We start from the raw sequence: 26,451 nt of genomic DNA on the forward strand, positions 1-26,451 counted from the left end.
CCTTTAAAGCTGAAATGTGTTTAATTGATCAACTGACTGTGCAACATGTAAAAAGAAAAGAAAAAAAAAAAAGAAAATCCAATAAAAACATAATTACATCAGGTGACTAATATACTATTAAACCATTACAAACATCATTTTTTGCTCTTAATCAAGGATGAGTTTATATACAAGAGCTGTTGCAGGATGGTCTCCAAAGAACCATTTTAAAGTCATGATTAAGTGTATTGTGTAACATGGTTTTCATTTCAAAGCAATACAATGTTTTAATCCACATCTGTAAAAAGACATATTTTGGGTGACCTATGCAGCCCAGGTGACAACAAACATAAATCTTAAAATCAAAGCATAATCAACGCGCAACGATACTTCATGGTATCAAAACTGATTTATTTGTAATAGCTGCATTTGGCGCTGGTTTGATAAAAAAACTGCAATACCCTTTAAAAAAAACAAAAACAAACAAAAAAAAAAAAATCACCAGCCCGAAACAACTAGCGCTCAAAATCAGCTAAATCAATTTTGCTCCAATCTACGTGCAAACATTCTGAGTGATACTTTCTTGAGTGCGCCCGAGATACCAAAAATATAGAAAATGTTCTTATAATTCATCATCACGACAGATAAGCATGCTAGAAATCCTCAGACAAGCACAATAATGCAAGTAATTTACAGCAAGTATGAGGAGAAAATCGTTCTGTATAAAATGACGGCTTCTTGTGTCTTTGTCTCTTTTTTATATATATTTTTTTTTTTACAGGTGCTGCTACTGTTGGACACTTAGTTAGTACTGCGACTGCTTCAAATCAAACTGATTGTTTATTGAAACATATCGAGACATGAGCTCCACGTTGTGTTCAGTGGGAATCTGTAGAGTTGGTAGTGTATTAGAGGTGCGACTGCTTTGCGAAGTTGGCACCCTTTTGGACTGAAGATCATCACACAGTATCCAATAGAGAAGATATTGACTACAGCAATAATCCTATGTAATCTCTAAGGTTCCACATGTCATAAGCGTTTGTGCTCAGTCCAGAAATTTGCTTTCCTTTTCAACCATTTGATCATTTACATTCTCTGCAAATAGTGCAAACAGTTAGATTTTTGACCAACCTAAACAATTTAGAAAAGCAACAAAAAAAATTGCTATCTTTACAGAGCAGAGTGCCTTCATGTGGCAAAGCACTGGTAAAGCAGTGGCCAGATCATTCTATGTGTGGCAAAGTTAAAAAAATAACTAGATACAATCAAAGGATTAAATCTGCAAATTACTGGAAGGACTACTCGTTTGCTATGTGCAAATTAAGTGTGCTTTCACACCGGCTCAATTGATATATTCACTGCTTTGCTGTATATATATGGCTTCTGCTCATTTATGGCTCCTTTTTCCCTTTATCCCTATATAGCCAGGCACTGTTTCTTACCCACAGTGAAAATAGGTAAATTTTTAACTTTTAGTGTGTGATCTCACCACATTTATAGTGAGGGAATACTGAAAATGTTTTCTTTTTTTTTCTCTTCAAGGCCACAGTTTTCTGTATGCCTTAATGATACTAAACTAAACTAAACCTCTACCATCTCCTCTTCTGTCCAAAATACAGCAAAATCCATGTGTGGTTTTGGGGAGAATAAAGCATGATGACATGATTATGATGAATGAAGTTGCTTTACCATGTTAGTAAAAAGTAGAATTCAAATTTGTGTCGAAAACCTAAACACGAATCTAAGCCAGTCTTTTGGTTTGTCAGTATATTGGGGGGGGGGGGGGGGGGGGTTTGGATCTGGGTGACAGCTGAAAGATGTCTTGCTGCCAGTTTAAGCGCATACCACTTCATTTCCCTACTTTCCTCTGCCCTGCCATTCAGGCTAGCTCTGCTTTGGGGTCACAGTTTGCTTTGGCTGTGCTTTGGATGGGGTTGCAGAGGCGGAGGAAGTGGAAGAAGAAGATGAGGAAGAGGATGAACTCCATCGGGTCTCTACTCCCGTGCTCGTCATCTTTAGCTTTCGTCGTTTCGCGAGGGGGGCGTTGTCGACGCTTTTCAGAAAGAAGCCCTCTCTCTTACCGCGGTTGAAAGCCTGTTGAAAGAGGAAAACGTCAAAAGAAAAAAAGAAATGATGATAGGATGAGACAGATTAAGTAAATTGCACTTAACATCTTGTTTCAAAACCTTTGAGACATTAGCACATGCTGTGTAATGCTGTAATGCTAATAATGCTGTTACCTTGTAGGTGGCGTTGACATAAGTGCGGACGGTGGGCCCACTGGACTCCAGCACATCTGGAGTGCACAAAGGAGTGGTGGACATGGATGCTCCACCCTGCAGCCAGCTGTTCTCTTTCAAATCAGAGAGTTTGAGACGCATCTCTGGATCCACTGTCAGCAGGCCTTAAATAAAAGAGGAAGGGGTTAAAACAGAGAAAGAAACCAAGACAAGAGGGACGGTGGGAACCATGGGAACCGTGTAACCCATCCACCATCCTATTTGCAAACAGGGCAGACAGAAACAGAATCAGACCATTGCTACAGTAAAATCATACCTTTCACAAGTTCTTTTGCATCCTCTGACACACCCTTCCAAGCCTCCCCATCCAGTGAGAAATCTCCCTCTTTTATCTTTTGCATGATGTCGGCAGCATACGATGAGGTCATACCCAGCTGCTCGCTCTGAAATGGCACCTGGCCTGACAGCATGGTGTACTGATAAAAACACACAGAGACAGTAATTAGCACTTCAATCAGCGTGACGGATGCGATGGAACCATCGGATTTAAGCTAAATTACCAGGATAACCCCGAGACTCCAGAGGTCACAGGCCTTGTCGTATCCTGCGCTCTCAAAAAGTTCCGGTGCAGCGTACTGCAGCGTGAAGCAAGGGGTCTGCAGGGGGGCGCTGCCTGCAGGGCACAGACGGGCGAATCCAAAATCTATAACTTTCAGCACAGAGTTCTCTCCCTCGTCTGAAAACAGCACGTTCTGTAAGATAAAGAAAACATTCTTTTATTGTTCTTTACTTTTTACTCTCGTGTCTCCTTTTACTACCAAAGCAGACTCAATTACTTCAAATTAGGGGTCAAAATTAGCTGTGGATATTTTAGTGAGCAATTTCCACATCACTCACCTGACCATGATTCAACGTGTGGTGACTGTGATAACAAGCACAAACTAAGTGCTTAAAAAAGGAAATGTCAAAGAACGGTGGAATGATGTAGAAAATGTTTTAATAAACCAGCAAAAGCATTTAAATCAGCATCACAGATAAAAAGGTTTTTATGTGATTACAGCAGGCAGCTAGAATGAATGATTCTTTATCTATCATTCACAGCTGCTTTATACTGTATGAAAGTCACCTCCTTCTGTTAATTAGATCTCTACAGCCTTCTGAAAACAACGAGATATATGTGTGATAAATCCACAGCTTTCATTTTGAAAAGTGTTGTGCTGCAGCATAGAGACAGTATGCATGATTGTCTGCGATGTTTACTTTTATTAAATCGTGGAAATGATGTCCTAAAATAACCACACAAACTTTTGCACGCATTTAAAGTGGGCTGGTTATAAGTCTGCCGGTATGTATAGGAGATATCCTGGAGGTGCAAGTGACACATGCAGTTCACAGAAGAAAAAATACTGAGACAATTAAAACTTCACCTTGCTCTCTCGCCAATAATTCTACTCACCACCGCTTCCTCTCTACCTCCACTCCTATTATAAATCACTGAAATGCATTTTTAATTTAAATTTGACGAGATACAGTAGAATTGCTTTGAATTACGTGGGAGATTCTTCATATTTACAAGGATTCACTGAGTCATCAAAATCGTAGCCCACCTCCGGTTTGAGGTCTCTGTGCACAACTCCGGCTTCGTGCATGAAGCTGACAGCTGAGACCAGGCTCTGTAACAGCTGACTGGCCTCTGCCTCGCCAAACAGTTTCTTCTTCTTGATCCTCTCGAGCAGCTCCCCACCTCGCAGAAGCTCCATCACTAAATATGTGTGGAACTGAGAGAGGAGGAGATGGTGCAAAGAGTAAGCTTTGTGATGACTTTTTTTTACCGTTGCAGATTGCTTAATATACACTATTGCAATGTTACGACCCTTTAAAGTGCATACAGTATATTTAATATATTAATTAATTGTACATGTTATTATATGTGAGTGTCTTGAATTGTTGGGTTTTACCTGATCAGTATAGACGTCATGCAGCTTCACGATGTTTGGGTGAGACTCACATTGCCTCAAAGCAGCAATCTCCCTCTGGGTGTTTACCTCCATTCTAATAAAAGTCAAAAGAAAGCAGTTTTATTTTACTATTCAGTACTTGAGACAAACAGAAATAAGAGAGAGATACACTAAACAATACACAGTCAGTGGGTGAGGGGTGGGTGGTACTCGAGGCACTGGCCAAATCCTGCTACAAATGGGACAGATTTACAGTTCCTTCAGCCTGCCTCCCTGAAGTACAGAGTACAGAGTAGCTCCCTTTACATCAGAACAAATCCTCAGCACGCCCACACACACTCAAGCAGCAAGAAATCATTGTGGTATATACTGTTTCAAACAGCAGACAAGTAAAAAACAGCCATAAAAACAACTGAGAGTATTAAAAACAATGTCAGATGTCCACTATAGCTGCTGAGGATCTGTAGTTGCTGAGTGTAGTCCTCCTTGCTGAGAGACATACTTTATGGCATAATGGGATACTTATACAAAACATAGGCCTTAAAAAGCTAACCACCTCACCCCATGATATTTTCATTGCAGGGCAGTGCCACAGTTCATATATTAATGTACCTGTCCTGCCACAGCTATGCTACTCTGACCCATTTATACACTATTTCCTTCATTTGTAGAGGGTTAAATATATCTGACCTGAATACAACCTTTGACTGAATACCTTTACGCCTAATATAGTCTGACAAACAATGAAAGCTGCATAATGCTTTCCCACTGGTCTACAGTGAGAGATACTACAAATATATTTATTTTATTTTTTGTTATTTATGCAACAATTATATATTTTGTGTGGAGCAGAATAAACAGCAGTTTGCCACTCAATAACCTCTTTTTTTTTTTAATCACTGGTGTCTTTATGGCTAAATGTGATGCCATGAACAATGTAATCTTTTAGTAAAATGTTCTGCTGGATATGCTGAAACTTGGCACCATGTAAATCATACTGCCTTTTAATCTATTAAGATCAATAATATTGCCATTAAGAAAGAAATTGGCACAATCTGTAATACTTTTCTGCTGCCAAACCTTGTTAAAAACCAGTTCCATCCAACTGTTAATGGCTGGTTCTTCCATATTGGACATGAAAGCAGAAACAAACCAGAAATACAAAGACATGAAGTTCTTTAGATATGTGTAATGAATGGATGAATTACAGGGTTGTTGATGTTTCTGTTTAATTTATCATAATGGCACAAAGAGTGTGCCCAAATGTGCTTCTGTGATCATCCTCTCCTGCAACTACCTGCTTCATAGTGTTCTTTATACAGCCATGATGACAGGATCATTATAAGCTAAATAATAAAAGTAAACATGTTTCTTTAGATGTTGTATTTAAAGGCTTAGTCAAGTTTTTTTTTAAACATCCTTTCTCTAAAAATATTGCAGACAATTTGTCAATTTCCTTGCTCAGCATGATAATAATTACAATGAAGTAGAAGCACCGTCCGATGTAATTATTATCATGCTTAGCTGTGGAAACTTTAGAGGAATGGTGAAATGAGAAAAGACAATCTGAAGAGTATGTTCACTTTCATCACCTCTGCTTCAACTTAAATTATAGGGATTTCCATTCCAAAACATTTACTATAATATTGTATATTTTTATCAGAACAAAGTCTTTGCACCTTAGGGGAGTTATGGAAAGATACACAAGAAACAAACATTGTGTCATTTACTTAATCAGATGGTCCAGTGATACAGTAAACACACAAACACTGAGACTCACCTGCGGCTGACGATCTTGACTGCAAACTCGTGGCCACTTTGCTTGTGTCGACATTTCCTGCACACAGAGAAACTACCCTCTCCTAAGGGTGGCCCGTGGAGACACAGCTCATAGTGCTGAAAAAACTGGGATTCCTAAATAAAGAAGGGAAAGCATGTGACATTAGGCTGGAGAGATGTGTTCATTCTTTTCTTGTGCAACAGAACGTGGCTTCCAGCACTTTGAAAAAGATTTGTTACACATTATTGAGGGTGCATTTATGTATCTAAAGGTTTGACCTAAAGGGACATTTTGATTTATATAGTGATAAAATCTGTATTTACAATCACCCAGCTGGTCAACATATTAATGTCTATTATCACTACACTGTTGGATTTTCTGTGTTATGTAACATTTAAGAAAGCCAGCTGACAACAATATGTACTTGACTTCCCTTTCTAACATACAGTCTCATGACCTGACATTTTACATTCCTAAACATTTACTATAGTATTGTATATTGATATCTAGATTATCTAGATTGACATCCAAAGTCTAGTAGTTATTTTGATATTTTTTCCATATCATAGTACCCTGGTATAATATGACAAAATAGCTGTGAGGCAAACAGGGTCGGTTAATGAACAAGCTTAAATAATCTACTTTCTCTTCCTCTCTTCCTTCCTGTATGCCCTGATAAACAAAAGCACTCTGCTGAGCCGTTAGTAAAACACTACTTTGCATCAGTTTAGATTACAGAAGGGAGAAATTTGGAATTGAGTCACCCAGCTTAGACAGTAATAGCAAAATGTCATCTGCATAAAGATTGGCTTTAAAATCATCACCAAAAAAGATACAGTCATGTGCCGATGATCTCTAATAGCACAATGGTTCAAGTGTTAACTTTAATATGACTGAAGATGCAGGAAAACCCTGTCTAGTAGAGCTTAACCATTTCAAAGGAGGTGACAGTACACACCACTGGTTTGGACATGTGCAGTAGGATTACAGTAACCTGTTTTGTATAAAGCAGTTTCTCTTTCTCTTGCTTCCTGCCTGTCGTGATTAGTAAGTACTATGCTGAGCCTTTTTTTTTTTTTTTTTTACAGGAAAATTTAAAATAAAATGGAAACACTTTACCCTACAGAGAGAACATTTCAAGACTGCCCCTCAAACACAACCTTATGCCCAAATCACTTACCATCTCAACCAAAAATGTATTTATAAGTTAATATTCATACCTCTAACATTGCACTGCGTTGGACAGAGGCCGAACCTGGTCGCTCAGCATGAATCTGGGACTGTACAAGGTCACCCATGACGGCGTTCGTATTGAACAGGATGGAGGGAGCAATAAACGAGTAGCCCTAAAAAAAACAAAAAAAAAACATAATCGAATTAAGACATGATGTTCTATTAGTATCAGGCTAGAACGCTAAGGATATTTAATATTGGAAATCCAGCTTTTGTTAGTGCCCAGGTGGATACAGCAAAGACTGACCTGGAACAGGCGGTCTGTGCTTGGGGGCGTGCTGGCAGGAGAGTAGACTGGTTCCATCCCTGTGAACTCCTCAGCAAAGTTCCCCACGTCAAGTTCACTCTTCAGCTCTGGCTTGAATGGACTCTGCACCTTCTTCTGGGCTAGATCATCCCAGTTTAGTCCCTGTTAGGCATACAAAAAGCAGATTTGAGTAGTTCTGAATCAATAAAAAGGTGAGACGGAAAAAGAGAGGCAATTGAGTGAGGGGCATATGAGGTAGGACCTTGAAGAAGGCATGTGCTTTGATGTCTTCAGCCCCTCGTGGTCCTGAGCCCAGCCTCTTGTGGGGATCTTTCACCAACAACTTCTTCAGCAGATCCTGAGCAGTGTGTCCAATCATAGAGGGGAACGGCGGATCACAGCGCAAAATACGTCTGAGAAGGGTAGAAAAGGTCATAATAAGACCCATTTTATTCACTTAAAACATACTGTGACAATTCAAATTAGGCTTAAATATTTTCATTGTGTTAAGGACAATCACATGTATGATTTTGCATTTGCAAGTTAAGTAAATGGTACTTTCAACACACTGGTTGAGATCATTTTTTCGAGTCGAGAATAAAGAAGTTTGAGATTTGATTACTCATTTTAAGGAGACACACTCACTTTGACACCTCGCTCTGGGAGTTCCTCTCTCCCTCCAGCGTAAAAGGAGAAGCTCCCGTCAGCAGCTCAAACATCAGGATGCCAAGGCTCCACCAATCTACCGACTGAGGGAGGAGCCGAGTTAAAAATAGATTACACAAAGGAAAGAGAACAAAACACATGCAGATGAGGTTGTCCATCATGAAAGTGAATGTGAAAATATTGTAATTTCAACATTGTTTCCAGGTGCTCAGTGTGACCATTTAAAATAACTACATTTACCAACATTATCTGAACACTGGTTTCCAGTGATGTCATATTTTACCTTGCCATGTCCTGACTTCCCCCTGATGATTTCAGGTGCCATGTACTCAATAGTGCCACAGAAAGAGTAGGTCCTTTCCTTCTGTAATGAGGAGAAAGTGAAGTATGACCATAAAAACAAATAGAAACAAATCATTGTTAGGATTGTAACAGATAACACACGTTCGATGTATCATTGTCCACTTTGTGTTTACTCACCTCTTCAACCAGAAACTCTTTGCTGAGCCCGAAATCAGTCAATACCACATGTCCTTCATGGTCGAGAAGAATATTTTCCAACTTGATGTCTCGGTACACAATCCCAAGCTGTACAAAACACAATGAATACACACCAGTTACTTGTATGGTATGTGCTGAGAGTTGTGAACAGAGATGGCATTCATCAGACACAGCAAATAGAAAAAATCTTTACTAGCCAAGAAAATAAAAAATGACCCATTATCAATAGATTGTCAGATTTTTCCAAATCAATTCAGTAGTGTAATCTTCTGAAGGTCTCACCCTAAACTGCCTAATTATCTGCACAAACAGAAGTGCAACCCTTAATTGCGACATTATCTCAGGAAATGAGAACACCGCAAACCAGTGTTGCTGTTGTTAAGATGGTTTAAATTGATTTACTTCCGACATTATGGTTTTCAGACTATATCAACTATTTAAATGCTTTACTGTGAATCTAGTCTGACCAGAAAAGGTCATTAGTTAGTTACAGACTGCTGCTAATGCATAAAGACCTCAGGAGTTCACTGAAAAAGTTCTTAAAATATTCTTGAAAATGCTCACACTCTATCTTTCTTGCATACAGTGCTTTGTGCATATTCTGGAAGAGAACATAAAGATCTTTTAATGGCACAGTTGCTCGCCTGAGGATAGAACTAAATTTACAGCTTCAGTGGAAGAGCACAGGACTGACTATTTGGTGAAGTTTACGACTGTTTACTCCTTAAGGAGTTGGTGGTGACTAAACCAGAGCTAAAAAGATCACCAAATATGGGGCTTCCATTAATCAGGAGGAAAAAAACACAACTCCAATGGAATGATAATGTTGCTGTGTGTAAATTGTAATTTGTGGAAGTAGGAAACTGCTTTCCAACACGTCAGGAAAAAGCAATACTATCAAGGCGGTAGGTCACTGCACTGTCTGTGTAAGCTCCCCTTGTCTGTCTTCTGCCTTCAATTGTCCAAAAATCAATAAATGAAGTATGCAAGTTATAGCGCTGGAAGGAGAAACACCCACCTTGTGCAGGTGCTCCAGGGCCAGGATTATTTCCCCAATATAAATCCGCACAGCCTCCTCTGGAAAGTGATCCCGCTGATACAAATGAGTGAACATCTCCCCGCCGCTCACATAGTCTGCACTCACACACACAGACAAATACACAGGGAGCTTGAATAGACATATACAAAAATGTACACAAACACAGATTATGCACAAAAGGCCAACAGACACACAAACGGTAATAAACAGAAAAATAAAGAAAACATCTATTCAGAACATCAAACACCGAAGAGATGAGGAGGTTCTCCATATTTGGTTCCCAGTGTCCCACCACTCACCCAGGATGAGATGCAGCTTGCTCTGCGTCTGAAAGGCATAATGGAGCGTGACCAGGAAGGGAGACTGGCGGATGTGCTCCAGCACCTGCCTCTCCGTGCGAGTGTGCTCTGTTGTCTTTGCCTTTTGAACAATAGCTGCTTTCTTCAGCACCTAGAGTAGTCATTAAAATACACTTAGCTTATATTCTGACTAATTGGAATTTTCCATCAGTATATTAGGTCGACCTCAGGATTACCCACACATCTTTAATTGATTTCATTCTAAGATAAATCAAAATACTGTAGCGTGGCAAAAACCCACAAAGAGCCCAAGCAAGCAAGTATTAAAATAATTTGAATAAAAGCTAAATCAATTAACATAAAATATTTCTAAAGCTTCCCTGTCTTGAATTTAAAGTGCAGACCAGTGATTCATTTTTTGAGCAAAGACGCAGTTTTGTGATCATAAGTAGATGAATATGACCTCACCTTCATAGCATATAGCTGGCCTGCATCGTGGCCGCTGTTCTTCCTGACCAGAAACACTTTTCCATAAGCTAGACAAAGACAAACAAATATTTCCTCCAGTTATTCAATCACTTTTTGTAAGACAGCCATACAACATCAGATTGTGCCTTAATTAGGTGTGGAGCTGCTGCTGCTGCTGCTAAAACACGAGCACAGGGTGAACAGGCGTAGAAATGATTTCCCTAAATGAAATATATGCAAAAGCATTTCTGAGCACTAAACTTAATGAGGTGTTGTTCTGTTGATAGAGGCTGCTTCTCAGATCCCCCTCAGGTATTTAGTATGGATGAGCTCTAATAACAGAGACATTGACAGCATCTGGTTTGCCTTCTAAACATTCACATCCTACACATGCTGTCTTGATGATCTGCAACTCCCAAATCAGGATATGAACGTAAATACATGTTCTGCCACAGCACTGAAGTCCTCAGGGAGGCTTCCTGTATTCAGGCTATGAATATCAATTATAAAGACTTTCCCCAAGATGTTTAACTGTATTTAACCTGTCAGCTTGAGTATTTTCCATACTGACAATTCACTCATGTTTATCTGAAGGTTTGACAACACCTATAGCTGCATTTCACTTATTTCATGCTTCCCGTGACACTTACCTCCAGTGCCCAAGACTTTGAGCAGCTCAAAGTTCTCCATGCCGACCCTCTCAGTGTGTCCTGTGAGGTTAGCTGGTGGAAGAACATAACACACAGTAAATATGCTCTGTTTTTTTCAGTACACCGCAAACAAAGACATTTTTTATTCAAAAAGGGCATGCAGACACACTTCAAAAAAGCATTAACATCTCTTCAAATAATCAGAAACATACAGTATCTCACAAAAGTGAGTACACCCCTCACTTTTTTGCAAATATTTTATTATATCTTTTCATGGGACTACACTATAGAAATGAAACTTTGATATGCGTGTACAGCTTGTATAGCTTATAGATTTACTGTTAAATTGTATCAAAGTTTCATTTCTATAGTGTTGTCCCATGAAAAGATATAATAAAATATTTGCAAAAATGTGAGGGGTGTACTCACTTCTGTGAGATACTGTATGTCTAACTTTTAAGAGATACCAAGTTTGTGTTTCTTTTGTATCATCAGTCTACACAAGAAACTTGACAAAATTATAATAAAAGTGAAAAACTCTGAATAAATATATTTTCATATATTACATATGTTTTGATGACTCACTATTTGCAAGTATTACAACTTGGGTCTGGTCGATACTGGATTTTTGGGGCCAATACAATGTTGATTAATCAGCCAAGAATCATATATTCAGTATATATATATATATATATATATATATATATATATATATATATATATATATAAATGCACGTTTTACAATGACCCCTTAAATGTGGTTATCAAGCACTTGTGACAAAGACATGTAATGAAGGCTTTACATTTTACAGTATATAATGTCAGCGCACTGAAAAGTAAACTCCACTACGAACTATTATAATTATAAAAAAGTATGAACACCATATTGGACAACAGGTATGCTGATAGTGATATATCAGCGATATATGAGTGATGTATTGGCTGGGCTTTAATTACAACACTATTATGACACTCCGCTCTAAATAGATTAAAGTGTTGATGAGTGTTGCGCTTCAATCAATATCTACGTCCCCACTGATGTTCTCACAGGAAGCACAGTAATACATTACTCCTGTGACAGCTGATAACAAACATGCTGTGACACCACACGCAGCCAGACCTGCAACTTACTTTACATTTTCTACCTACTGAGAGAAGATGCAGCAGCAGTTATCTGCTTCACAAGATTCAGAGTGGGTTTCCTGAGTAGATCAACATTATAAGTTTCGATCAATTTTGTATTCAGGCTGAAACACCACAAACTGAGTCCACATCCTTTTCTGAAGGCAGCACAACCATCTTCTGTTCACAAACTCCTCAGGTTTGAGATGCTCTGAAAGCTTGGCACTTGGCTAGAGTAGGCTCATATCGGACTAAGTACCTGAGCTTAATATATACTGAAGGCCATGCAGTCCGTGATCTACATGGTCCATATATTCTAACCCTGACACCTGTATCATTAGGTTTGACACAGATGCTCTGAAAGCTACGCACATGGCTGGAGTAAGCTCATGTCGACTAAGCACCTGAGCTTAATGTATGCTGAAGGCCAAGCAGTCTGTGATGTGTCAACATGGTCCACATACCCCAACCCTGACACCTGTATCATGTAATATAACACAACACAGTCTACTTTAATTGAGAACACTACTTTGTGCGTTGACTCAATTTTATGGAACAATTTGGGGTTTATTATACTGCATTGCATCAGACTGAAATGTGTTTCTAATATGTTGTCCACCCGCTGTATGTGAAGAGGCAAACAGAGTGGTGAGTCAGTGTAGTGATAAAAAACACATTACAATATAAAACAAACACTACCATAAACTCCACCCTCAAAGAAAAGACAATCAGTACATATCTGACACAGGTTCAATATTTAATAAATATATCTATTATTCTATCTAGACAGCTTGATTTACAGAGAGTATATCTGACTTACCATTGGTGATTTGATGCTTGACGGTACAAGCGGTTTCATTTGTTTTTGCATCGGAGTCATCACTACTATCAGAAGCGTCCCCAGGCATAACTTACAGAAAAGTGGACTGTCGAAGATGAACTGAGTTCCCAAATGTTTTGGTATTTATAAATATGCTACACTAACACTCCGAGCAATTAAAAACACAAAATCTACAGTGACTGCATTACGGAGAAAACAGGGATTATGGGAATGACCGGACAGATGTGTTTCCTACACAATACCGCTGCCCTGACATTAATCCAAATACGATTGACATCCTGGTTTTTCGCATTATTTATCTCATGTGATTGGCTGAAATCAATCCGAAAAACAGACTTGTAGCTATCAGATACCAGCTGCTCACTGACTTCAGCTATTATTCGCTTTATTCAACAACTATCTATGAGAGACATTCAATACTGATTTTGAGTAATAATGTCACATATATGTTACACTGAACTGAAGTTTAAGTGGCTAACGTTAGCATTAGTATTCATTCACTAACTCACCTAACGTTACTCAGTTTTAACGTTAACGCTAATTTTACAGACACGACGCGTTATATAGTCAGTGCGCGTTAGTCAATATAACTGCTACAATAACACGACATGTTACCTATCCAGCTGGTATTGTTACTAACAGACAGACAAACTAGCAGTTAGCTAACGAATACGCTCCTGTTGCCCGTCAAACTTTAAACGTTAGCTGTCGTTAACGCTAATGTTTGAGTTAGCTGTATTAAATGGCCTCTTCGTTTATCAGCTATCACACCATGTTGGTAAAAGTCCAGTTTGGGTAGCTCCTTGTCGTCTTTGTCTCCACTAGGGTCAAGTTCATGATTCGTCCATGTTACAGATATTTACAGCTCACTTATTGTTTTGTTAGCTGCTAGCTGCTAACACCAGGATGCTTTCGACACAACCTGGGCGACGGTCAGTCACGTGACACGTCGGTGTGGGCGGGGCCACGCTGCAGATCATGTTTCAGTAGCGCTATAATCAATTATTAGATGTACATTTCTACACCATATGAATAAAATAAAATATGCTGGCGATAAGAACTCTTGATCTGAAAGAGATGTATGAGAAGAGGTTGAGGAAACTACAATCACTATTCTGAGCATAAAGGAGACATAGGGAAGATATGATTGATTTCTATAAAGATGTTCACAGAATGTATAGGTGAGTCAGTCATCATCCACTTTTGGAAAAGTTATGAGGGAACTCATTAAAATTTAAGTGTTGTTCCGAAAGGAGAAAAACATTTTTAAAAAGTTATTATAAACACAAGATAGAATAGAAAAATAGATGGTATAAATTCTGGTCAATGTAGGACATTCTGTATAATTTAAAAATGATTTGTGGTTATCTGTTGAATTGTGGTTATTTTAAACAAGGACATTGTGCTTTTGTTCTGTTGTATGGTGTTTTGAGTTGTAGAGACACAGCATATTCTTATCTTTTACATGGCTACACCCTGGATGGTTGCCAAAACATGCTATCAATATCTATGTTGTTTTTTGCTTCCTTCATCAAGTGTATAAACACTGCAACAAGTCCAAGCATAACTATAATACAAGCACTTGGCCTGTATGGAGGCCGTGATTCAGAATCTCTCCATTGCACTTATAACTGGTGTGTGTAGTGTGGTGTTGGGATTACATCACCTATGATCGGACTATAAAATTAGGTCTGCTACTGCACTAAATGGAATGTCAACATTGTTGTCTCCGAGGATAATAAAGAAGCCACCACCGACCTTCAAATACATTCAGATCTTATATTCCACAGTAAAACTGATTTCAATTAGTACAATACACTTCTTGGAACAGCTTCTTTTACATGTGAGCGATCCACATTTGTTGTATGTAGTTTGTGATTACAATGGGACATTTCTGTTGTGCTGTGTGCCACAGGTAATAGAGAATTCTCAATGGAGCAATTCTACTGTGGAAATAAAAGTTGTTACAGTTCTTCTGTAACATGTTTGAGTCCCTCTTGGAAATCTTTGCAGATATATGACAATGTTGTGACTTTGAGGTATCTGAAGCCACATGTGGCATAATGGTCGATAGCAATATTAATACTTATATGTATTTCCTCTCTGGAAATGGAAGCTGAGCAGTCTGCCGCTGTTGGAGGACAAATACCACCAGCGTGTGTGAAGCCAACCAACAGTTTCAATGGGAAAAGAGTGGCACCATTTAACAATTGCCTTGCTGGGTGAAATACACATTAGTGACAAGGTAACACTTGGACTTTAACTGACAAACATGAAAGATGCATGTGAAGTGAGATTATCCCCAAACAATGGTTGCCGTCTTAAAAAAGGTAAATCCACCCTTTAACTTTCACATTATTCCCATTATCTCGAAATATTCACACCAGGCAAGTCGCCATGTTTTGTTAGGCAGCCCTCTAGTTTCAGGCTTAGGATATTTCAGGCCAGCCAAAAGTATCTCCATCCCCTTGAATTATCATCACACCTCCTGATGCCCATGTGAACTCATGCTTTTGCTCCCAGAGCAGCACATTCCCAAAGTATCCCTGTGAGAAATTGGGCAGTCTCACTGCTAATTCAACAGGCACAGTGCTTTATCTCCAAGTTGTTCATATTTGACAAACATAGAAACAATAACATGGCTACTTGAATTGATACATGAACTTATTTAATAAATCATTAAGGATCACTCTTTAAATGTCTTATCATGGCAAAAGTAGCCCTTGATTCCAAGGCAATGAGTATTTTCCTAGTCCCCGTTACCATCTGTCAAACTCCATCTTCTACCCAACACAATCAACTGTCAGAGGAAAAGCTCAAGAAAGGTGTGCATCCCTTTCCTGATTTTAGCAGTAACACAGAACAAAAACCATCATTAAACCAGACAGCAATGCTTGAAAACTAACATCAAATCTTTTGGATATGTACAAAAATAATATCCAACCTGCTTACAAGATTCAGGACCTGCATCTAAGTGGCCAGTAGATGGGACAGATTCAGCGTTGCACCTGAGGTGTGGGAGATGACTCAAAGGTACACAGAGGTGAAACAAAGTAGACACCTCAACTTCACAGCCTCATGTTTAGTCAAGCCTTTAACAGGAATGCAAAAGGAGGCAAGAAAAATGACCAATGCTGGCAACTTCAATTTGTGATCTATGTTTCAATTTTATGTTGTGTAGAAATTCTACTTTGTTGTATTTCTATCAAACACTTCCATGAACTAATAGGAATATGTGAAGTAATTTAGGGTGGATTTCCTCTTTAAACACTGATCGTGCTGGTGTCTGTATTGTGATGATTATTTTAAGATGTATTTTAAGCATCTCTACACATGGATTCTTTTTTTCCATAAGAAGTTGGAGTCCTGGAGTCGTCTAGATGACATACAAGATGTCTTCTTAAATACAATGTAAAAGTAGTGAAACTGATTTAAAAATAAAAACAAAAAACATACACACAAAGTCTTTGTAAGACTATGGACATTTCGTTTTGAATTTTGAAGGCATGTAAAGAGAGGATGTATTATATTGGAGGGATTTGCATTTTGTTCCACTTTAGTCTTGGGAGTTTCTTCACACATCTGGCTCTTGTCTCATCAGCGAATGGCTATCAGTCCAACATCAATGAGTTTCTGAATCTTCTGAGCAATAACTGGATTCTTTAAGTGGCTGGGGATCAAACAGGAAACAAGAACACCATGTTAAACTTTTCATTAATTTCTGTGGATTAATACAAATACTGCACAGTACTCTAAAATGCAGAGAGTATGACAGAAACGTACTCGCTGAGCGCCTGAGGGTCCTTCTGCATTTGCTCCAGGATCATGCGCATGGCTGGGTCAGACATGATCTGCTGCACTTCGGGATCAGCCATGGCCCTTTTCTTCACTTCCTCAGGGCTGTCATTCCTCATGGTCTGACTGACCATACAGCGCTGCAAGCCTTCTGTAGCTTCCTGAATGAAGAGAAGGCAGGAGAGGGACAGTTAACAGACACTGCAAAAACAAATACAATTTAATAACTGTTGAAGTATTTCAAACTGATCTTTACTTGATTTCATAAAATTTGTTGCTCAGATTTGACACTAGTAGCCACCTTACCCCAAACAACACGACTAATACTTATGCATATAACAATAGTAAACAAATGTTTCACATATTGATAACATGTAATCAAAAATGTTATGTGTAAGATGTGCAGTGATGTTTTTTGCTGGAAAAAAACTTTTGAAGAAATAGTAATTAGTTCACATTAGTTTTTACTACGTTGTGTATTACATTTCAAAAAATAACTGCATGTCATTTGTGTTGTTCATTTCAATAAATACTGTAAAAGGAAAAAACTGTCAACTTGTAATAGTGAAACATTATCACATTAAGCTTGTTCATGTGTGCTCTACTCTTAATGTTGATATTTCCAACATGAGTGAAAGTCAGGAAGAGATGAGAAGAATCGATTTAAACTTTTAGTGGATCATAAAGGTTGAATTAAAGTTTTAATTACTGGAAGTGGAAAATATTAACACGCTAGTATTTTTCCACTTTTCCTAATTCTTGTCATATTTAAACTTTTGGGGTTTGGAAAGTTTTATATTTAGATTAGTTTGCAAACTTTCTAAACTATGTAGAAACCTGTAAAATACCTTTGAGGAAGAGTCAAGCTCCAAAGCCTTCTGGTATGCATCCATAGCTTTTGTGAAATCTTTCATGGCCTCCAAAGCAGCTCCTTTACGTGTGTAGCCTTTGACTGTGGACAGATGACTTAAATTAGATGTAAATTCAGAACGACTTGGCTGAATCTAAACTTAAGAGATTTAGTATAAAATATTCAAGTTCCTCAAGCAAATCTTAATTAATAATAAGAATTCCTACTTACTGAAGGTGGGCTCAAGTTTGATGCACGCTTCACAATCCTGACAAATAAAAGAGATCAAATTATTTTCATGTAAGTACAATAAAATTCAGAGAAACTATTTTGTCAGGCTAGAAACTCATGAAGGTGTTTGGTAAGGATGCACTGTACCTTCAGGGCAAGTTGAAACTCCAACAGCTTTGTGTAGCAGGCAGCTCTGTTACTGAAGAGTTTAGCATCATTAGGGTTTCTCTTGATGGCCTCACCATAATGTTTCATGGCTAAAGGGTAGTCTCCTGTGGGAAGAAAAAATTTCAGACAAGTTCATAAAGGAAGAATCAAATCAAAATCCTAACCGAAGAGCATATTTAACCATTCCACAGACCTTTCTGGAAGGCGTCGTTTCCCTTGGTCTTCTCTTCCAGAGCTAATTTGGGGTCGATGTAGGCTATTTTCTCCTGCTCCTTCACAATCTTCTCAGCCTGAATAATCAAAGAGCATCATGCTATAAGTCAACTGATGAGGCATTATGATCATGTAGCCAAATAGCAGTTAACAAATTGATTAACATTTATCGTCTAAAGTAAAGTAAATTAAGCTGATACATTCACTACAAGAAGCCAACATTTTTGACTTTCTGAGGTCTGATTGTAGGAAATAAAACATAACTTCAGGTCTGAAATCTTTTCTAAAAATCCTGAATCAAATTTAACATCCAAATATGTTTTTATGAACTATAATCTACAGTATGTGTTTTCATACTGACTACCCCACTAACCAGTGCAGAATCTAACATCAACATTCACATTGACACATGTAGGTCTAACATAACTTAAAACAAACTGTCACTTTGAATGAATGAATTCTGTCTGAATACTGCACCTGTTGACACTTCTTCAAGACATCTGGAGTGCGATGTTCTGTCAAGCTCTTGTTGAAATACTGAACTGCTTCTTTGTATTTTTCCTGCTTGAAGTACGAGTTACCAATCCTGGCCAAGGCCCTGTGAATTGAAGAGGACAGATAATAATGAAAATGTTATCAGATCAAAATACAATGATCTGAAATCGTTCTTGCTTGCTCACTAACAACACTCAAGAATTCAGGAAAGCTCTTCACTCAAGGAAAAAGGGTAGTTTAGTAAACTTTGATGGACAAATAGTACATAATATACATTAACATCACCACATCATTTGGCAGTTTGTAATGGGACACAACAGAGCAACACTGCCACCCAATGGTTCTTGTAACACAACTGAGTTCTCTTGCTCATCAGCAGCATGTGGATACCAATCCAGTTTACAAGAAATAGGTTTTGTAGCCTCATCAAATCCTGCAAGATGCAAAACATCTGGCCATCTAGCTTGAGAGGCAGTGTGTGTAGGTTTACTCCAGCAAGAATAATTAATAATTTAAAAAAATAAAGAACTCACTTTGCAATTTGTCTGTAGTCTTCTCGGTTCTCTCTGCCAACATCAATGGCCTTTTCACATAGCTCCCGGCATTTCTCAAAATCTCCCATCTCAAAGTACACAGCTGAAGAGAGATTACAAAAAAGAAATACACAATTAACATTTAAGTTTTAAATTATAATTTACGTATCACATCAGTTTTTAATTCTGGTTGAGGTGGGCTAAACTCATGTCAATAAAAAAGGTGTGATTGTAAAGTCAATATTACAGTGCACTTCTTACTGTGAGTGATCTTATACTAACACAAAGTCAACTGCAAAATGCACCATTCTGAGACTTAATTCAGCCCGTACTCTCAAATTAATTTTCTCACACACCTTTAAAAGAATGAAATAAATTCAAAAAAAAAAAAAAACTATATACGAGCAATTTAAGTTTAACATATAAGGTATTTTGAGGGTCAGTCAGATCAAATGTGTGAGGCTGGTATTCACTCTCCAACATGTGAATGAGAATATGTACCTGCTTGATTAGAAATATAGGTCATGTTGGATGGGTCATGCTTGATTGCTTCTTCATAATGTTTCAGCGCTTTTTCAAAGTCCTTATTCTTATATGCAGTATTCCCAAGTTCTTTTTCCTTCAAGGCCTGTTAAAAATGTAAATTACAGAATTAAATATGCATTCAAAGGGAAGTGACTCACTTAATGTAAAACTATGCTGAACTGATTTACCTTTCTCTTGTTCTCAGGAAGATCTTCCTCTTTGGGAGGAGGAGGCTGTGTCTCTTTGGGTTTGGGGGGAGGAGGGGGTGTGGGCTCCTCTTCCTCCTCCATCTCAGAGAGGTTCAATCCCAGCAGCACAGAGAGTGTGGTCATAACTCTGGGATCCTGCAGCTTCCTATATCCAGAGAAACAAATGTGTTTCTAAACCACAGTACTCAGGGCTGATACATGTTTTCCATCCAGAATTAATTAAATTATTATTAAATTATTTCTAAATACTTTTACAGAGTTTCTGCACAATTTTCAGCCGACTGTAAGTAACAACCTCCCTGACATACTCCCTTTTGTTTCTCATTCTGGCATCAAAACACAAGTCTATCAAAAAATGATTTTTGTTCGAACAGACTGATTTTTGAGAATACACATACGTGCCAAGCTCCGATGGTTTGTTCCTGAGCTGCTCCAGCAGTTCTCTGTAGCTTGGATCTGACAAGAGCTCCCGAGTCCGAGCATCATTCTCAAGCTTCTGATACAAGTTGGGCATGGCAAAGGGGTTCATCATTGATTTCTCTGGTGGAGCAGAAATTGATGTTCATTAGTGGAATCTACAGTATATGTCATTTAATACTCACACATACTCCACAGGCCTGGCATCCATCAGGGCTTTCTCTCCTGTACCTTCTTCCCTCTACTTACTCATTGTCTCGATGTATAGCAACACTAAAAATTCAAGTGGACTGCCCACTCACTTTCTGAAAACCTGAGCACTCAAAATGTGATTTTGCTTTAGTGATTCTGTCAACAACCACCTCTAAATCCTCTACTCATGTAGGAGGAGGAATGAGTCACACACTTTTCCCATCACAATGCCCCTTCATGTACAACAAAAGATTCTACCTGCAAGCCGGGCCTCGATGTTCTGTAAACCCTCTTTCAGTTGCTGATTATTTGGCTCTTGCCGAATTCCCTCTTGGTAAGTTCCTTTCGCATCCTCCAAGCGGCCGAGAAATTCCAATGCTGCAGCTTTACGGGAGTAGCCCTGGATGACCAAAATTTAAAGATTACTGCCATGTCAGTTTAGATTACTATAGAATATATCTTGTCAACAGAATAATGAGACAACAAGAACATCTCACCTTGCCCCAGTCAGGCTTGATCTTGATGGTCTGACAGGCATCCTGGAGAGCATTCTCATAGTTGCCTTTTTTGGCATAGGCAGCTGAGCGGTTACTGAACAGGACATGATTTGAAGGGTCTAGGGCCAACGCTTCAGTGTAGCAACGTACAGCCTCATCAATATTTCCTGCACTCAGTGCCTTGTTGCCCTGGTCTTTTAGTGCTGAAACCTATGAGCAAGAACAAAAACTATTAAATGAAGCCTTAAGAGACATGTGCAGAATACTCCAGCTGTCCTACTCTTACACAAAACATGTACACTTTCCTCCATATAGATCTGACTCTAGAGCAGACATTTTGCACAGCTGCCACTGGCATGACTGAAAAAGCAACGGACAACAAATCAGCTGTTCATGTCAGACAGGTGCTGCAGTTACACAGTAAGATTAAATGCCTTTATTTTGTTAATGCACAGTCACTGGCCTCCAGGTGCAATCTATTCAGCTACTCAGTTACAAATAATATAAAATAACTGAGTGGAATGGCAGCTCAGTGGTTAGCTTATGCCCACGCAGCAAGAAGATTCAAATCTGCTGAAGACAATTACACTGTCTTAAGAGTCAGTTTCAGAAAATGTGTTTTATTCAAGCTAAAACATTTATTTAGCACATTGAGATGTTTACTCTGAGAGACAACAACTGTTTATGCAAGTCAAATTGGTTTAAAAGCCTGATAGCTAAAGTCCTTCGCCCTGATCATACACACAGAGGCAAAGGACACTAGGGATGCTACAAGAGAGATGAGAAAAATTAGTTGTGACCTAAAATGAAAAGTAATTGAGGATACAGATTGTTTTGTCACTTTAGTACCTCTTATGTTTGTATGCGACTTAGATAGGATCAATTACACACGGACCTGAAATAAAAATGCTCTCCTTCCCTTATGGATTCAGTTATTGTGCATTAATGCAATACCTTGCCAAGAACAAGGAATGTTTACAGGCATGGCCTGGAGCATGACCTCTCTTTTTCTCCACCAGAAAAAGCTGAATAATGATGACTTTCTAATAGCAAAAAACTTGCTGTATGTAGGCTGTAATTATGATAAACAATGATCAGAATATGGTATTTTTGTAGGAAATACAAAACCAGTCGATTGTTTTGACTTGTGCTTGTATTAGTGGAAAGAAAAACTTGCAAAAAACATTGTTTCTGCAAATCTTTTTTTTTTTTAACCAAACAGCTGCAGGTCTAACAAATTGTAAATCTGTTAAATTAGTCAGAAGTAGTATCCCTGATCCTAAGCTGTGTGGGCAGCTGCCTACTTGGAAAACCAGACTTGAGGCCTAGTTGTTGATGAGGAAGCTCTCTTCAGGATATTATCTGTATTTTGGCATTAGAAATGCATACATAACCCATTATCACAAACTAGTCGATCCACATCTAGAAAACGGGGCCTTGAGTACTAGGGTTATTATACTACAGATTTGATGTGGCAATGTATGCCACCAAAGTGTCTGTGATGGAGAAAGACACTATGGTTGTACAAGCAGTCTTACTCTACTTTGATAATGTAAAATCATTTAAGACACCAGCATCTGATTGTTAAAACATGGCATAACATTGAGGTACACACAGATGCACTGAAGAAAACGATAAGAAATGCCTTGCGAGAGTGGCTGTGTTCTGTTGAATAGTTTATAAGAAAAACTATGGATATGGCTCACAGCAGCACACTAATAACCATGTAGCACCCTCTTTTGACCTGCACGGTGCACGCCGGTGACGAAATGCGGCTGTAGCCATGACAGCGGCACCGTGTGCAACGAGAACGATCCTCCGGTCTGATCCAAAAATACTCCTGCAGCATGTGCTAGAATTTACACCGACTTCCTCAGTTTAAGCAGTCGATTTCTAACACTACATTTTAACAAAAGGACGCAATTCCACCTTACATTAGCCCGTCGCCTCAACATTGATAACTAATATTAGCTATATTGCGCGGCCATTTGCTGACTTAAGAGTTCCTTTCTATCTTACCGGTGATTTGCGAGTGATTAGCGATATACATGCAGCGGCTACTTTGGCAGGCAAACCGTACCATGGTATTTTTAATGATACAGCAGCAAACTGAAGTCATATAGCTAACTTAGGTTAGCTTAAAATGTAACGCGAGCTAACCTTGTCGTGTATAATCATAATTAGCCACAGCAGCACACAAAATAACAGAGATAACTCCGTTAAGCTCGCCCTTGTTGAAATTAAAAGTTTAGCTACACTTTAAACTCATTGGAAACCCAATTTAAACCCAAGCTACCACACATTGCTACCGGGCTTACGCTAACCTTACAAGCTAGCTTAGCTATCTCATATTAGCAAACAGTGAAGAGGCGTTTAGCTACATTATTCTCCAAATTATTATGATGAAGACGCTTAAGTTTAAAGGAACTCAGGGACATACGCCGATATTTCTTTACACTGTATGTTGAAAATGCTGTTAAAAAGAGAGTTGCAGGATACTCACTTTCTCCATGGTGCAAGCATGAGGTTCCTTCCAGAAGCTACTATAGACGAGCGCCTCCCCCTGAACAACATGCGCGTTGCCAGTTCAGCTTGAAGAAAACCCGTAATCAAATATCACATTTACGGTTTCACCCATCAGGGCATTTATAGACTGCCGGAAACTTCCAGAAGATGATAGAAAAAACCGTAGATGAGTTAGATGTGACATTTTTCAAGTCTGTCTTAAAAAAAATAGTCAGTGCTCAAATTAATATCGTAAAAGTTTGTCTGTTTTTTTGTTTGTTTTTTGCTGTAACTATTCCTTCTGATCATACTGGCCTTTGAGGATCCCTTCATAATGCACTTACACTAGAAGTAATGGGGGCCAAAATCCACAGTCTGTTTTTTTAATAAATTCATCTGAAAAATAAATAAAATATAAAGCTTCAGCCAGAAGATATCTTTCAACATTCAAGTCTTTTTAGTGCCGAAGTCCCTCTTTTGGTAACTAAACTTCCACCACAGCTCAACAGGGAAACAGTGTCCAAAGAAACACAAAACGGGAATTTGATGCTAAAAAGACTGTAAATGTGGCAGCTATCCACTTGATATGACTAACTCAGACTGCTGAAGCCTCATAAACTTCACATTAACATTTAAATGATTGTTTGGACACACTGTGGATTTTGGTCCCCATCACTTCCCATTTGAAAGGGATATTTTAATAATAGAAGAGGAGGAATGATTGCGGCAGGGAAAACCTTTTACATTGTTCTTATGGGCACCTGACTGTTGTTTTAAGACATGCTTGAGCCAGTCATTTCTTGGCAGGATGTTAACTCAATATAATATATCCATTATGATTATGTTTTTTGCAGTGTATGTGGTTTTATGGAAATATATTAAACTGTAATGTGTCATTATACCTCTAATAGATATTAATTATTCATAGGCTATGTCATAATGTTATAGTATTACATTTTCATGATTAAAAAGGTCTCTTTTGCCAAATGAGGTGTAAATCAACTGTCAAACCGAAAACTTGAACCCCATGTAGACAATGGTCTTAATCTTATTATGTATACTGAGACAAAGTATATGTCAAAGTAATGTATCAGATTATGTGTAGCTATAAAGCATAAACAGGTTTCAATTACCCATATTTTTTACATAGGCTTTTGTCAACCACATTGCACTGTCCTGCCTTTTGAGGTGTGGTGCTACCACTGAATCTTATCCAAGTTGATTTGGAGATAAAACTACAGGATTCTATCAATTCAGACAACTTCATTGTGACAGCAATATCATGACCTCCTTATGGCTTATAATTGTGACTTTAGAACATAAGTGGTGGCACAGCAATCCTTAGTGAGTAACTGAATAATTGTTTTGTAGAATCCACGTGTAAGATGAAAGAGATCTCATAATAGCAAGGAGTGACTGAAAGGGTGATTTTTCTCACCATAACGTAAAGTCAAATAACTACCCAAGTTGTTTGCTGATCAATAGTTTCTCAGAGGCAAAGGATGTAGTGGAGGCCATCCTGAATAGACCATTCACGCTGCTGTTGCCATGGAGTCCTAGTCTGAGGAAACACAAGACAGAGAGGCAATGTGTCATGACAAAGAGTGGCCTCTGGACTCTCAGCAAACCTGAGGCTCTATGCAAAAGGAAGGACAGCACTGGTAGCTCTGTAGCCTTTGCCCTTGTGTTTTTGTGTAGATCCTTGAACAAGACGTTTATCTGTTTACTATAGTTCATCCCCTGAAACACAATGAGGAGTCAGAAGTCCACAGATGAGCAGAGCATTGTAACCATGATCTGTAATTGGTCCTCTAAAGATATTGATCATTAGTACACTACAGGTATTTGGTAAGGATTAAGGCACTGATGGGAACTCTATGTCCTCCTGTGCCTGTCCTAGGCTAGAAACTTAAAGATCCCCTCCAGACATGTTTTAAGATGTACATAAAATAATCATTTGTGTGTGGCAGGGTTTTTTCACAAAAAAGATCCATTATTCAAATCCTTAAAATTGCATCTACTTCTTCTTACTCATTAAAAACAAAGCAAAACAGAATCTATAATGCAAGTTGTTGTTTTTTTTTCATTTTAGAAGTTTAACTGTCAACACAATACGTTTCCTACTTGACTGTAAAGTCCATTCTCAGTGTTTGTGCTCAGGAGGCTCCAAGTTTCACACCTGCGGAAATAGAATATTGAATAAGGAAGAAAAACTTCACTTTCACCAGATGAATGTGAAAGCATCCTTTTAGTACATAACTGTTCACATACATCCAACTGTAGGAAGAAGAATGAAAACATATTTTTGAGTGGAGGGGTGGCTTCACTCAAATAACAAAATTAGTGAGGAGGTGTACAGAAGACATGCAAGAAGCTACTCAGATGTACCTTTGATATTTTTCTGTGTGTATGCAGGAAAAATAGAGTTTTAGGAAAGAATGTTGAGAAAGATGGAGACATAGCATGGTACGTGGTTTGATGGGCACAATAACATTTTTTCCCCTTTCTTTTCTTTTTTTGTTTGCATGCAGACGAGACTGCATAACATGCAGTTAATAAAAATAAAAGATGTGGCAGGCACTGTATATCAGTATTGATGACATGTGTCTAGCATACTTTCCCCTCCTTTTCACAGCTGCACCACAAACAAAGGCTGTGGGCTGTTGAAAAAACAAAATATGTGTCATTATTTTCGACCGAAATCAAATCCCATCAAAATCGCTCCTCGGATCTCCGAGTTTACAAGGGGAACCTGAAGGCAACATAAATCCGCAATGACATTTGGCGGTTTCCTATGT

At 38.5% G+C, this 26,451-nt stretch overlaps 2 protein-coding genes across 2 annotated transcripts; both read right to left on the reverse strand.

The window, feature by feature from the left end:
- Nucleotides 1-1,760: 1,760 nt before the first annotated feature.
- On the reverse strand, nucleotides 1,761-13,939 carry rps6ka4 (ribosomal protein S6 kinase, polypeptide 4). The gene is made up of 18 exons (XM_053331467.1): nucleotides 13,003-13,939; nucleotides 11,061-11,132; nucleotides 10,411-10,478; nucleotides 9,943-10,093; nucleotides 9,623-9,738; nucleotides 8,584-8,691; nucleotides 8,387-8,467; nucleotides 8,083-8,186; nucleotides 7,700-7,850; nucleotides 7,438-7,599; nucleotides 7,178-7,303; nucleotides 5,958-6,091; nucleotides 4,178-4,271; nucleotides 3,827-3,997; nucleotides 2,780-2,971; nucleotides 2,536-2,695; nucleotides 2,220-2,383; nucleotides 1,761-2,073 (listed from the first exon to the last, which is right to left on the reverse strand). The coding sequence occupies exons 1-18, from the start codon at nucleotides 13,088-13,090 to the stop codon at nucleotides 1,864-1,866; spliced, it is 2,352 nt and encodes a 783-aa protein (XP_053187442.1). The 5' UTR covers nucleotides 13,091-13,939; the 3' UTR covers nucleotides 1,761-1,863.
- A 1,735-nt stretch (nucleotides 13,940-15,674) lies between these two features.
- stip1 (stress-induced phosphoprotein 1) lies at nucleotides 15,675-23,701 on the reverse strand. The gene is made up of 14 exons (XM_053331771.1): nucleotides 23,652-23,701; nucleotides 21,149-21,358; nucleotides 20,910-21,051; nucleotides 20,441-20,582; nucleotides 20,022-20,187; nucleotides 19,810-19,936; nucleotides 19,309-19,411; nucleotides 18,758-18,878; nucleotides 18,261-18,357; nucleotides 18,047-18,171; nucleotides 17,900-17,936; nucleotides 17,667-17,770; nucleotides 16,807-16,979; nucleotides 15,675-16,693 (listed from the first exon to the last, which is right to left on the reverse strand). Exons 1-14 carry the CDS (start codon nucleotides 23,658-23,660, stop codon nucleotides 16,621-16,623), a joined length of 1,629 nt encoding a protein of 542 aa, XP_053187746.1. The 5' UTR covers nucleotides 23,661-23,701; the 3' UTR covers nucleotides 15,675-16,620.
- Nucleotides 23,702-26,451: the final 2,750 nt, after the last annotated feature.

Source organism: Scomber japonicus, chromosome 13, assembly GCF_027409825.1.
Source record: "Scomber japonicus isolate fScoJap1 chromosome 13, fScoJap1.pri, whole genome shotgun sequence".
Classification (NCBI taxonomy): domain Eukaryota; kingdom Metazoa; phylum Chordata; class Actinopteri; order Scombriformes; family Scombridae; genus Scomber; species Scomber japonicus.

Excerpts from the sequence above, each read along its gene's own strand:
- rps6ka4 (XM_053331467.1), bottom strand. The coding sequence starts at position 13,090 with ATGCCTGGGGACGCTTCTGATAGTAGTGATGACTCCGATGCAAAAACA. Across the intron at positions 11,133-13,002 it reads CAAGCATCAAATCACCAATG|CTAACCTCACAGGACACACT; the intron begins GTAAGTCAGATA and ends TTCTTCCACCAG. Across the intron at positions 8,468-8,583 it reads AAGAGTTTCTGGTTGAAGAG|AAGGAAAGGACCTACTCTTT; the intron begins GTGAGTAAACAC and ends TCCTCATTACAG.
- stip1 (XM_053331771.1), bottom strand. Across the intron at positions 18,358-18,757 it reads TCTTGAAGAAGTGTCAACAG|GCTGAGAAGATTGTGAAGGA; the intron begins GTGCAGTATTCA and ends TTGATTATTCAG. Across the intron at positions 17,937-18,046 it reads AGTTTCAACTTGCCCTGAAG|GATTGTGAAGCGTGCATCAA; the intron begins GTACAGTGCATC and ends TTTATTTGTCAG.